This window comes from Lemur catta, chromosome 6 (assembly GCF_020740605.2).
Source record: "Lemur catta isolate mLemCat1 chromosome 6, mLemCat1.pri, whole genome shotgun sequence".
NCBI lineage: Eukaryota > Metazoa > Chordata > Mammalia > Primates > Lemuridae > Lemur > Lemur catta.
This window is the reverse complement of record NC_059133.1, coordinates 14,211,120-14,225,589: the sequence shown is the minus strand read 5'-3', so window position 1 is coordinate 14,225,589 and position 14,470 is coordinate 14,211,120. Positions and strand designations below refer to the sequence as shown.

The following is a 14,470-nucleotide window of genomic DNA, read 5'->3' as shown; positions in this document are numbered from 1 at the left end:
CAGTAATGGTGCCTCCTCCAGAAAAGAGGAGGGAGCATTGATTGGCTTAAGTTTAAACTAACCAAGGGAAATAATATTTCAAGTTACACTTTCGTTTTGACTTCTCTAATCCCCTTTAGTTTCTTAATTGGAACTAGAACTGATTAATCCTCTACTCCACCCTTACCCCATCCCTACTTAACAAGGTCCATTGCCTCTTTGCTTATATATTCTACCATCAAAATCTATGTTTTAACATTTATATTTATATAAATAAAAATTGTCCTACCATTTCTTCCTTTTCCCATCTAGTCCTTAACCAGTAATTTTTTTTTTTTTGCCAGCCATTGTGTACTATATGGGACATGGCTTTCTTAATAAATGCAGGAATACTTCCCTTTAATCCAAAGACTAATGTTAAACTTACTAAGGCTGAGACAGGTGATTTATAACTGAAAAGTAACAAATACATAATTTTTTCTTATTAAGTAATCTTATATATCCTTACAAAAATATCAACTGTGATTATACCTACCCTTTGTGATAAATTAGTCAAGGAAATGCTTTTCAGGTACATGTCAGAAACATGATCCAATTTTTAAAGCATTGTAAGATCTATTGTAGGTATAAAAAGGAATAAAGATCTTAATTGTTTCCATCAGAAAATCCTTTAGATCTGTCCAATATAGTAACCACTAGCCATATATGACTGTTGAGCACTTGAAATGTGGTTAGTCCAAATTGGGATGTCCTGTAAGTGTAAAATAATCAGATTTCAAAGACTTAGTACAAAAAAGAGGATGTAAAACATCTCATTAATTGTTTAATATGAATTACATGTTGATCATTTTTTATATATTGGGTTAATAAAATATGCTATTAAAATTAATTTTACCTTTTTCAATGTGGCTACTAGAACATTTAAGATTACATATACATATGGCTTACATTATATTTCTATTAGATAGGACTGCTCTATTATTACTAAAATACACTGTAAGGTTGCTTGGAAATTCAATTAAGAGGGCTTAGATCCAGTTTAATTAATATACCATCAAAGTGGCAAGGGAGGATTCATTTGAAAAGCTTGATATTGTATATTTTTAGGTTATAGAGAACCCTTCTAATGGCTAGACGCATGTAAGTAGGATGTCATGATCCCTTTGTATTGCCTATTGGTAGTCATTGCTGTTTAGATCAGTAGTGGGAATGACTACTTTGAGCTTTTGGTTAAAGCAGTAGCTGAAATGGCTTTTGGCTATTAGAGAAACATCAAGTAAGAAAAAATCTCCACTGCCTGTGTGCTGTCTTAGTTACCCTCTTTCTTTAAGTCTTCCTAATTAGGAAGAACATTAAGAACTTCTATTTCTGCTAACTTTATTCAACAGTGTCAGCTGGCATGCTGACTTCTTATTAATATTTTGTTAATTTGAACAAAGGGGTAGAAAAGTTCTATGCATAAATTACCAAGAGATAATAAAGAACATTGTCACTTAAGGATAAAAGTGAATTTTATTCTTCCAGCACTATCCCTAACCTCTTTCTCTGTATGTTCTTAACCACGCTGTTTAATGTGAAGTGGGCAGCAAATTTTTAGAAGCTTTGCATGCTATCTTCTAACAGAAATGAGAACAGTAATAAAGGACTAATACTCATAAGCCCTTTAAGGTTTAAAAAAATGCTTTCATATATGTTATATCTATTGATCTTTAAAACAGCCCTGTGAATTAAATAGGGCAAGAGGTATATTATTAAGAAATAAATGTACCAAAGATTAAGTGGCTAACCTAAGGTAAAGCATCTAGTTAATGACAGCCACCAGGACTCAGTTCTCAGTCTTCAGACTCCAGATTATATGCTGTTGTTAGTCTGATTATTTTTAAGTAACACATTCTAAATTTTAAATAAGTGAAAAGCACAAAAGACAGAAAGTAAGCATATTTACCTTAAAGAGAACTAAGATTTGGAGGACATGTAAACCTCCTTTTTCATTCCATAGTTGAGCTCTTCTCAAATATCAGATCAAGTGCTAAATAAATAGTTTTAAAAAAAAAAAAGCTTTGGCCAGGCGTGGTGGCTCACGCCTGTAATCCCAGCCCTCTGGGAGGCCGAGGCGGGTGGATCGCTGAAGGTCGGGAGTTCGAGACCAGCCTGAGCGAGACCCCGTCTCTACTAAAAATAGAAATAAAAATTATCTGGACAACTAAAAATATATATAGAAAAAATTAGCCGGGCATGGTGGCGCATGCCTGTAGTCCCAGCTACTCGGGAGGCTGAGGCAGTAGGATCGCTTAAGCCCAGGAGTTTGAGGTTGCTGTGAGCTAGGCTGACGCCACGGCACTCACTCTAGCCCGGGCAACAAAGTGAGACTCTGTCTCAAAAAAAAAAAAAAAAAAAGCTTTATATGAGGGAAACCAGTAAAATTTCTATGAAAAATCTATTTTAATATGATTTTTTAATTGTTTTTAAAGGAGAATGAATATGGATATTCTAATAAATTCTGATACATGTGGTAACATTAATAAACCCTGACTTTAAAAAGGCTACCCTATGGGACTATTTAGACAATCCCCAGTTACCTTTACAAGGTGGAAGAACATAGTGATGTGGACAATACACGATGTCCATTTGTCTTGGGAATGATATTTTTATGTTGCATATTCATTTTCCCAATTGTACCCAATCCCAAAGCATGATCATGAGGGCTAAGGGAGGGATCTCAGAATTGTTTTTGAAAGATGCAGCCTAAAAGACTTCAAATTTGCTATAGGAAAGCCACCATACCCCTCCTTCCTACTGGGTTAGTGGCTTAGTGAAAGATCAGTAACAAGCAGTCAGCACTAAGAAGCTATTAGATGAAAGATGAAGGATCAGGTCCAAACCCAGAGGACACTTTTGTAGTATCTAAACAAGTTAACCAGTCCCAAAGATTATAATATTTCTGTGAGGAAAAAAAAAAAGAGTTAAAAACATTTATGCCCGGGCTCGGTGGCCTGTAATCCTAGCACTCTGGGAGGCCAAGGCAGGAGGATCACTTTAGGTCAGGGGTTGAATACCAGTCTGAGCAAGAGGGACACCCCATCTCTACTAGAAATAGAAAAATTTAGCTGGGCAACTAAAAACAGAAAAAAATTAGCTGGGAATGGTGGCGTGTGCCTGTAGTCTCAGCTACTCGGGAGGCTGAGGCAGGAGAATCGCTTGAGCCCAGGAGTTCCAGGTTGCTGTGGGCGAGGCTGATGCCACAGCACTCTAGCTCAGGCAACAGAGCAAGACTCTGTCTCAGAAAAAAAAAAAAAATTATAAGAATATCACATGTTATTGGGAAATCCATTGCACTGCAGTGAATTATGAACTATTCTAGTGATGCTAAAACCTTGATATAATATGCACTCTCAGACTTGGAATTATAAGCAAAGACTACAGAGCTTCCTTCTCAGGGCTATCACAGGCTCCATGCTAACAGGCATTTTTTGAAAAGCTTTATGTTAATTAAAATGCTTTATTTAAATACTAATTTCTCATCCCATCTTTCAAATATAAAAAGGAATTAAATATGAAATGGCTAATTTAAAATGTCAGGGTTCTTTTTTCCAAGCCAACCTTACATTAAGAGCAGGAATCCCTGTGCCAAAGAAATGGTTCCCAATTATCCTGTCTTGCGTTTTGTTATACATTGTACAAAAGTCAACAAAACAAGTATGTACCAGAACCTGCCTAAATAGCAGCCACCCTCATTAAAAACGGAGAATTAATCAGGGGGTGATTGAAGGAAGCAATGCCTCATAGGTTTACCCCCCCTTTTCTTCTTTTCTAATCATAGAACAAAATATGTTACATAAAAGGATCGGAACTATTATGCAGTACTCAATTAGAGGGAGGTGAATAGGTCTCTAACATGCTGTTTTATCAAAAGAGCAGACTGGTGTTTGCATGACTGTTGTTTCATTACAGACCCTGTCATTAATTCCATGTGTCAATACTGCCCTGTAGTACACAGAGCAGACAAGAAAGAAGAGCCCTTGAAAACAAGGGAATGATTTTTGAGTCGTTATCAAGCTAAGTGGCAAGCGGGAAGCTGAAACTCGTATAGGTAAATTCGAAGGGACTCTTGGGAGATCTGCAAGTGGGAAACAAGAATGCATTTTGCCAACTGCTTAATTATGTCCTGTTTTTCAACAAGTACACTTGAATTGAATGCTTTGTTTGTATTGCACAAAAAACATGTGCTGTGGGCAAGAGTATTCTCTTGCTTCCAGGTCAAGTAAGGTGTTTTATACACATACACATCTGACCTATTCTATAATGTGCAATTGGGTATGTTAGTATCTGAACCCCAATATTGCACTGTCATTTCTGGGGGAAAGAGTCACAGAGGAAGCAGAAGCCCTAAAAAAGTGGGACCTTCTCTAAGATTCTGAGAAGTTCTATAAGCCCAGGCATCCCAGCGTACCATACTTACAGGGAAATGCTGCCTCAGGAAAATGTTAAAATTTTATCTGGAAAAAAAAAAACAGACCAGCAAATTTTAAATATGGTATAAATTCCATAATCTCCCACCCCTAGATCTTTAAGAAAGTATTTTTTGGTTTCCATTAGCAGTCCCAAGGGTTAGGCTGGGGCAAAATAGGGTTTCTGTTCTTGGACGTGCTTTATCTATGTCCTCTTGCCTGGCCAAGCCCTTGTAGATTATGGTTCCTTATCGTTTAGTAAGATCAAATTTCTAAATGATGTTTCGTTCCAGTTGAACATTCTTGGAGGCTTATCTCTTCCATGGCCAGATGCCTGATCAGATGAGAAGCCCGCCATGATACTGTCACAGTGCCTAGAATGGGCTCTTTATCCAGTAGACATCACTGTACTTTTTGATTCGAGGGCAGTCTTAACTTGTGTTAAGGCCTGTGTATAGCATTGAAGGTAAGTATGAAGGAGTTGTTGCTATGTGAATATCTTAATCCTGATACACATTTCAATATACAGTATCTCAGTTTTACCGTGATATGCATATATCTGACACCTAGCCGTCCATTTTAGATAGGACCTTCATAACTTAGGACCAGTAACTCTTCATGAAATGGCCTGTTTATTAAGTGCCATGATTGAATTTGGACCCTTCTTTGTAGCATTGCCATTGCTTTGATTTACCTTTGTAATTATTTTAATTATCTGCTGGTAGTTTTGCAGGAAGGGTTTGTGGTCTTGGTGTATGTCGGTTACAATTAGGTAGGAAGCTGTGTTTGACCCTTAGGGTTTAGAATATCTGCATTAGAAATAGACTTAGTAATAATGAGTATGAGTGTTTTAAAAAACCTAGTGGTTTTTTAAACATATCAAAATGATTTAGTACCCTAATACTTAGACTCTTGAAATTAGTGTAGAATACTGGGGATCATCTTGTCCAACCACTCATTTTATAGATGGGGAGACTCACATCCAGAAAGGCAAATGACTTGCCCAAGGACACCTAGCAAGTTAGCGGAAGATCTGAGACTAGAATCTAGATCTCCTAATGCCCCATATATAAGAAGCCAAGTTATACCAGTTACTGGTTGTGAAATCCAGGCTGTATGGTACAAAAGGAAGCCTGATTTCTGCTGGACTGTCAGAATGTCTGATGACATTGGCTCATCAAGGAAATAATTATGGTTAAAATAATTTGAGAATGATTCCTGACAAATGGTCTTTACCACTCTCCATTTATGCTACATTTACTGAGCACCTACTGTGTGCTCTCTTGTATGGTAGATACTGGCAGATCACAGCCAGATAAGACATGGACTCTGCCCTCAAGTTGCTTACAGTCTAGTAGACATTAAGAAATCCCTGGAAAGCATTATGCAGAATTTCTTATGGAGTGTTAACACCTTTCCTAATTCAATAAATCTTGATGATGAAAGTAAATCTTTTACCCAGAAAAGATGTAGCTTTTCTCTTATTCATGGTTTAGTCATTAGAAGTCCCATAAGATACCATACCTTTTCTCTCTGTGAAAATGGAAGATAATATCAAATGCAACATAATTTAGTTCACAAATACTGAGGATCTGCTATCTGCAAGGCACTGGGCTAGACACGTAGGGATATGAAAATTGAATTGAAGCATAGAGCATGTTTTCTTTTTAATATGTCAGAGCAATATTGGTTCATAGCTTTTAAACTTTGTAATGAATTATTTTTAATGTCCTTAAAAGTGGGGGGGCTTTTGAAATAGAAGACAAAAATGCCTCTGTACTCAAATCCAGACTTCGTAGCCTAGGATTCAAGGTCTCCATTCAAATTCTCTTTTAGTAACCCATATCTCTTTTGAGCTTTCTTTTTCTTTTACCTCAGCTGAGCCAGCCTGCTTGCCAGTCCCTGCACACAACTAACTCTTGCTTCTGTGCCTCTGCTTGACTAATTTTTCTGCTCTGGGATGCCTTTCTGCCCGTGAATCCATGTCCATCATTGCCATACAGTCTGACCCAAGCCCACCTAGTGCACGGAGCCTGTGGTTGGCGTTCCTGTCTCCCCCTGTGTCCCTCCCACATGTGCATAGCCCATGTGACTGGTGAAGGAACATTTCTGTGATGTTCATTAAAGCTTTCCATTCTCTGTCCACATCTTGCTGATCGATACAACAGATTGTAAATGAAACAGTCCAGTATAACCAGGTCATTTACCAAGGCTTTTAGGAGTGAGTCTCTCTATTTCAAAGATTTCATTTTGGTATTTGTGGGCTGCTAATTGTAGGACAGAGAGGAAGAAGATTAGAAAAGTTAGGATGAGGGTATGAGAAACAAGCCTGGGGTCCACAAGGAAAAACAGTCATACATCTGTAAATGATCCTCTCCTTCTACTCCCAAACAGGACAAGAAACCTCCTTTAAACCAATGTTGAATCCAATAAGGGTGTATTGACAAACTGTAAAGCTTAAGGAAAGCAGGGCTCTGCCTGTTAATCATCTCAAGCTTGTTGATCTGCTGTTCTGTAATTCTTTCAATATTGTTTAATGTGTGTGTGTTTTATCTTCTGAACTGACTAAAAGCTTCTTGAGGACAGGGACCATGTCTTTTATTTGCTTCTGCATATTCTTCCCCCATTTGTTCCCAAATAGCATGTTCTATAAGTACATAAGGAACAGGAACTGCAGCTTGTGCGTTCCAACTACATTCCACCCTAATATTACACTATACACTTTATATGTATGATAGCCTTTTGTCCTTATGACAGCTTAGTGAGGTAGGTATTCCTATCCTAATTCTACAGATGAGGAAACTGAAATTCAGAGAATTTAAGGTCTTATGGCTGGTGAGTGGTGGAGCCAGAATTAGAACTCAGGTCTGTCTGACTCCAAAACCTGTATGTGCTTTTTGCTATATCACAGTAACAACAACAAATATTTAGGAGTCCTTTTTAGTACACAGAACTCTTTGATCTACATTATCATTACTACTACCTCTACTGTTACTGTTACTCCTTACATCATTACCAAGAAGTAGGTAGAGCTAGTATTATCATGACCCCCATTTCACAGATAGGGGAAACTGAGACTCAGAGACTTGCCCAAGATCACACAGCTGGTAAGTGGAAGAATCAGGACTTCAAACAGACTTCCTGACTCTAGATCTTTTTGTTCTTTCCATATCACATTGCTGCCTTAATTCATTTGCACGAATGCATGATTATGTGGCCAGTTTTCACTGACACCTTTCCTACAGAAATGTCAGTAAGCCCAGGCATTGCATGGAGCCATGTGGAAAAGAAAATAATCCATACCTTCAGCAGAGCTTCCCTTTTAATGGAGGGGTGATAGAAAGCACCCCCAAAAAGTAAATGCTTGAAAAGAATAGTTCACAAGTGAGAGCTAAAATATGGGGCCCTTTGTTCAATAAACAAAATCCCATCATTTGGCCATAAAACTAATAGAATATTTTAAATTATTTCCATAGTAAAATTGGATTAGGGCATAGGAATGAAGCCAGTAAACTTATTTGAAAATATTCCTCCTAGAGTTAAATGAGAAAGTGCTAGGTACTTCATACAAGATAGTAGCCCCAGAACCGTACGTTATCAAAGAGAAACAGCAGTGTTAGTCTCAGGGGTGATGGTCTATACAGCCAGTAATTCGTCACTTTCGTTAGTAGGATCCCTCTAGTCCCATCCGCCAGTCCTCCTCCTCTCTGTCCCTGCTCTGCAGCCGCTACCCCACCTCACTACGCCCCTTTAGACTCTGAACTTTCTTATCCTTCAGTGTTTCATTCCCAGTAGGTTGTCCCCTCTCCTTTTGCATCAGCTGTTATACATAGTGTCCAGTATCACAAAGTCCCTCAGCACAACCACAACTAGGAAAATGTATATCATAAAATATAGATATGGAGTGTGTATCAGTGCTAGAGAGTTGTTTTCATGGAAACAGATTGTTTCTAGCTCTCTGCTGAACATTTCTACCTGCTTGTCATCTACCTCAAGCTCTTCATGTCCTGAAAAACACCAGCATCTCCCCACCAAATCCACTCCATCTCCTGTGCCCTAGCCCCAGGGCATAGCGTCACCATCTACTTGGTCATCTGAGCTGGAGACACAGGGATACTCTACTCCTTACTCTCCCTCACCGGCCCCTCGCCCTTCCAATGGGTGATCAGCTCCACCTCATAAATGTTGCCTTTTCTTCCCACAACCTCAGCCTCAGCCGTAATCCAGCTCTGTCTCCTCTCCCACACGCTATTATGACGACCTCCTAATGACTTGTCTCTCTCCCACCAGTTCCAGTGCATCTGTCACACTGCTGCCAGAGGTGCTGTCTTATGAAATAAACCTAACTAGACACACCTTACAGAGTAAAGTCTAAGCTCCTTACTTTGGCCGTTAAGACACTTGACTGTTGGATGCTAGGTGACCCTCACAGCCTTACCTCCTCCCACTCCCAAACACATGGCCCTTTCCCAGCTTCATGAGAGCAGATAGAGAAAAGACAAACTGACACAATCCAGAAAGGTCTACAAAATCACACAGGTCAGTGGGACCATACAGAGCTCTTCACACAGACTCCTTTGCTTGGAATGCTTTGTGCCCTCTGCCCGGTGCAGGACCCTCATTGACCCCTCGCTGGTGCTGCCTTCCCCAGGCAGTTAGGCCAGTGCTTCATCTCAGGAGCTGCCACAGTTCTTTGTTCATAATTCTCTTATGGCATTTACCCCTTTACATTCCAAGTTATTTTTTATGTATTTGTTTTACCTGCTCAAGGGCGGTAGCTATACCAGTCTTACTTTTCTTCCCAGTTCCTGTCACATAGTTATTAAGCAGATGTGGAACAGACGAATTCACAGTGCTCCTCCCATGCAGTTAGGGCAGTTAATCTAGATGTGGTGTGCTGCAAAGTCCTGGGCGGGGATTCAGGAGACCCATGTCCTAAGTCCAACTCTGCTACTAGATAAGTGACCTTGGGTAAGTCACTCAGCCTCCTTTATTAAAGAAGGGGGTTGGACTAAATGATCTCTAAGTCCCCTTCCAACTTTAAGTTCTATGATTCTGATTCCATTTCTCAGATCAGGAAACACATTTCCTCCTTTGTAACATTCAGGAGCCTCAACTTAGCCTGGCAGCCATCCACATTTCCCAAATAGATTTTTCAAACTCTTGGAAGTGGTCTTCTGGTGCTAGCCAGGGCTGCTTAACTAGGCTTCTGTTGGCTTATGTGGTGATCACTGAACTGTTCTCACCCTCCCCAGGAGGCTTCACTGTGGTTCTGCCACCATCACACTGTTGTGTGGCTGCCCCTTCCCGGGAAGGAGATCTTCTTTGTGCCGACCTAAGGGACAACTGCAAGGGGCCGGTCATTTCCCTTTAATCCAAATCCCACCAACATTATAGCTGCTGCCATGTGGGTTCTTGGTTACAGACAGGTTTTAAGGGGGTGATGCCCGTTTCTGTGAGAAATGTTTTAAGCAGTTCATGGGACTCTTCAAGGCCACTCTTAAGTACACTGCTGACCTTTTGGGGGTGGGAGGATTGGAGTTAGCAACTCAACAGGTATGTTTGCCATAATCTCCATGTAATAAATAAGAGCCTATGAAAAGATTAAATAAATCTTTCCTAATGCTTTTTGATTGGCTTAATCAATAATTAATCATCTTTAGATGAGGCTGTAACTTGTGGAGTAGATATAATTGGATTAGCTGAAAAGCAGCAGTTGGGGAGCTTTGAAGAGATTAAAATGGCTGTCAATCCCATAATTAAACTGCCACAAACAAAAGCAATGGTGTTTAAAAAAAAAAAAAAAAAAGAAAGAGTGAAAGAGAGAAAGAAGGAAAAAGTCGGGGAGAAAGCTGAGGAAGGCCAACTAATTTGAAATGAATCAACAAGTACTAGAGATTGTGGAGGCAAAATCTAATCTAATGGATTTGTTCCATTGAATGAAATGCATACATATCAAATCAGCCGCTTAATTGTATGCCTCAAACACTGGGGCAGGTGAAGTTTTGGCAGCTTCAACTTCACTAAAATAAAACAAATCAAAAAAGAGAGAAAAAGTTAATTATTTAAAACAGAAGAGACCTGCTCCTTGTCCTGAGCCCATTTAGACTTTGACTTTTCATACTTTTAATTGGCTTAGTAGGTTTGGCCTGTGTGAATGAAGTCTTTTATCTCCCTCTTTTTCTTTCCATGCCCCTTTCATCTTTCCTATTACAAACACACAGAGAGAGCTTGAGGGAAAATACTTGGGTTTTTAAAGACTTTTCTTTTTAGTGGATTTGGGTGGGGGGAGGGGTGTGTGTGTGATGCTGGTGAATACTTTTTTTTTTCTTTCTCTTTTATCTCTTTTTCCAGAGAGGAGTTGCTTAAACCAATGGGACTAAAACCTGATGGGACAATAACACCTTTGGAGGAAGCACTCAACCAGTACTCTGTCATCGAAGAGACCAGCTCTGACACAGACTAAAAGCATCACCTGCTCAACTCTCAATATTGCTTTTATCAGCATCTTTTCTCTGTAGCTCCAGGGGAATCTATTCTCTAAAACATTTATGCCCTTGCTTTGGCTAGAAAACACATTAACTGGTTTACTCATTGAGAATCCAGCATATTTAAGAGGTGATCCTGTGTTTTTTTTGCGATATTGAGGCATTCGTACAGAGCTGCAGTTAGATGGAGTTACAGGGGCTAGAAGCAGAAAAAAAAATCCATTTCATCAGGATGGAACTGAAGGATTTTATTCTACAAAGCAGACCTGGTTGGATCTGGCAATTCTGTTTGCCAAGATTCTTAGCGGAAAATTTAGCCATGTCCTTCCTCACTTGCGTGAGCTGCCCCTTCTGAATCTCTCCAGCAGCCAGAGGCACATGAGAAGCAGAGTGAGCTGGCAAACAAAGGCTGAGGCAAGTTTCTCCTTAGATCAGGACTAAGTGGAAGCCAAGCAGCTGCTCCATGAACCAAGCCCCACTCTTCGTATCAATTTTGTATAAATATATAGAAACACACACACAGCCCCAGACTACAAACTGATTATACTCTAAAGTTTTTATGTCAGTTATCTAAAACTTCAGAATACATTTCTCCCTATGAAGAATTATAAATGATGGTTTAGTTCCCAGGCAGCTACAAATGCCTATTTATTCCCTAATGTACCTGAACACTAGTACCATAGAACTGAACCACCATCTGTATCAGTGTATGGGGAGCGTGCATTCTGAGGTTTAACCCAGGGTGCCGGGAACACACACATCCTCCATCCCAGCAGAGAGAATGGGACTCCCTGAGCAGTGGAAGTTCTCCTGTGGCCTCTGCTGGGCATGGGGGAGTCAGCAGCACCCATTTGTACATAGAGGTCATTCGTACGTCACATGTTTTAAATTGGGGACTGTGTGTGTGCTGGTGTGTGTGTGTGTGTTCTGCCTTTCTACCATATGTGATCAGTTTAATAGTAACTTTATTTATTTAAAAAAAGGAAAAGAAACACAAATAGTTACTGTTAAACTGATTAAGGTTGTTTATTTTTACTTTTAGAATTGGTCCTATGAAGAAGTAGAAACTGAATCATGCAGTAGACAGTGGGCCTAGTTAGTTGATCAGTGGCTAAAGTTAAAAAGGGGTTGGTTTCCTTTATATGTATGTATGTATGTGTGTGTATATATGCATACATATATACATAATGTGCTTAACCACTGCCTTTTAAAACTTTAAATAAAACATTGGGGTTGATTCAATTTAGCCATCTGTGTGTGTTTCTTTATAGTTACGTGGGCTAAACAATACTATTTCACAGTTTATGCTTTTTTAAAGTGCTTTTACATCCATAATCTCACCTCTCATCATAATAGCCTTTTCAAGGCTAGGTAGAGTATGTGGAGTATTAGTGAAAATGTCATTTATCCAGAAGTTACTTCTCTGGCAAAGCAACAAATCAGGAATGAAGTTTTTAAAGGCCTTTTAAGCTGCCAAAAAAGATGTCAAAAGTTTCTTGCGATTTACTCATAGGAGAGATCGTCAAGAATATCATCACTGTTAGCCTTTGTACTAAAATTTGTGTACATTTCTAACATGTTTAGTTATCTGGCTTTTAAGCTTACAAAACAGTGGCAAAGGAGGAGGCTGCTAGATTAAAGGCAAGCGTACTGAAAACAGCAAAAAAGCCAACTGAAAACTAGACAGCAAGATGGGAAGAAAAAAATACTATTCAAGGCATAGCAAATCTGGGACTATCTATTTACCAAAGGATACTCTAGTTGACCTAGAAAATGTGTGTATAGCAGTGTGGTCCATAGACTAATTCTTATAATGATGACCCTGCATTTCTTTAAGAATAAATCCAGAATGCTTTTGTAAAGGTTAGGAAGAATACAATTAATTTCAGAATTTTCATCCAAGCTGGTTGAAGGAGACGTTGTGGGTGACCCATGTTTTAACCAACAACAAATAAAATGAAACTTGGCAATTCATAACTTTAGATAAAGTGAAAAAAGTTTAGAAAAAAGAATTTAAGTATTTTTGTTATATCATTCTACAAATGCATTTTTGAAGTATTTTTATAATTTCCACAATCAGAAAGCTTTGGCATGAGTGTCGGCTTACCTAAATGAAGACATGTTTTACGAAATACCCATCTTACCAGCTTTATGCAGAGTTAAGTGTTTGAACAGTCCTGTTTAAGTAGCTGTGCTCTTCTGCTTTCAGTGAGTTCTGTTTCATTTTGTGTTTCTCTGCACTGAGCACTAAGCTGTGTTGTTGAAGAGAGCAGATTTGTGGGGGGAGAAGATGAGAGCGACCTCATCTCTCATCTTTTACATGGGAAGAGAACTAACATCTGTTGAGTGCTTACTACGTGCTGGGCTTTTTGTTTATGTTATCTCATGGAACCTCACCATATCTTAGGTGGGAGATCCTCTCCAGAAAGCTACGTTAGTTACCCCAAGTCATAGCAAGGAAGAGTCCAACTCTGGTGGCCGACTCTCAGCACCACTCCTTCCCTCCCCTTCTGCACACCTGGGCCCACACTGTGCCTCCTTAGGACTCTGCAATGCTGGGAACAGAATGGGGCAGGGAGGGTGGTCATCCTCAGGCCATTTTAAGCAATAACTATATCAGCAGAACCAGTTTAAAGACCTTTTAAAGCAGGGAAGTGATTTGAGTGGAAGTGTGAGTGGGAAACTTGCTCAGTTGGCACTAGATTTCAGATGGACACCTGAAATCCTTTAGGATTGGACAGAGACCAAGCCTGCAGGCTGGCCCCTCTACCCACAACCCTCCTGACTGTGGAAACAGAGTACAGAGGTGTCCTTAAAATAAGGCATTTGAGCTGCCACTGTAAAGGAACAATCACCAGACATTTGTGACCCTTTCAGCTGCTCAGTGGTCCTGGGAGGTGGGCAGGGCAGGGCGGGATAGGTGTTACTATCCCTCCTTTGTAAATGGGGACACAGGCTGAGGCAATACAAGTGACTCCAAACACACCCTCAGTGCCACATCAGTCTTGCCGCCTCCTAGGACTAGGTGTCACCTGTATTGACTTCCTTTTTCCCCTTCGATTATAAAAGTAATATATATGTTTACTGTGGAAAGTTTGGAAAATGCAGAAAATAATAAAATTAATAATTTACCCAAAATCCCACCATCCTGAGATAATCACTGTTAATGTTTTAGTGTATTTCCTTCCTGTATTTTTTCTATGCATATATAATTTATTTTACTACAAGATTGGGATCATGCTGTATTTACAGATTTGTATCCTGCTTTCTTCTTTAACATTGTGAGCATTTTCCCATGTCAATAAATATTCTTCAAAAATTAATGGCTATATGATATTCCATTCTATGAGTCGTGGCAAATACTGCTAATTGTCTACCCGCTATTCTTCCAAACAGAAGTAGTCATGACCTGTACTCTGCCCACCAAAGAGAAAGGTGCCTGTTCCTTTCTGCAAGGCAGCACCAGCACTGTCGGCCCTGAAGAGCTACAAGAACCAGGAATGGCACCAGGAGTAGACTCCCTCTGCCTCCAGCACCAGCCTTCCAGAAGCCTCA

The 14,470-nt window shown here is 39.6% G+C and overlaps 1 protein-coding gene across 8 annotated transcripts in view; it reads left to right on the top strand.

Moving 5' to 3' along the window:
- The window catches only part of RIC8B (RIC8 guanine nucleotide exchange factor B), a 111,373-nt gene extending 97,135 nt beyond the window's left edge, over nt 1–14,238 (top strand). For 4 of the 8 annotated variants that reach the window (XM_045553035.1, XM_045553031.1, XM_045553037.1 and 1 more), the window contains one exon: nt 10,782–14,238. In XM_045553035.1, the coding sequence (XP_045408991.1) occupies nt 10,782–10,893 (112 nt within the window). In that variant the 3' untranslated portion in view covers nt 10,894–14,238. Of the gene's footprint in view, nt 1–3,930; nt 4,158–4,720; nt 4,888–10,781 lie in introns of those variants that run through there. The other 4 variants (XR_006735694.1, XR_006735693.1, XM_045553034.1 and 1 more) reach the window with 3 other exon arrangements.
- Nucleotides 14,239–14,470: the final 232 nt, after the last annotated feature.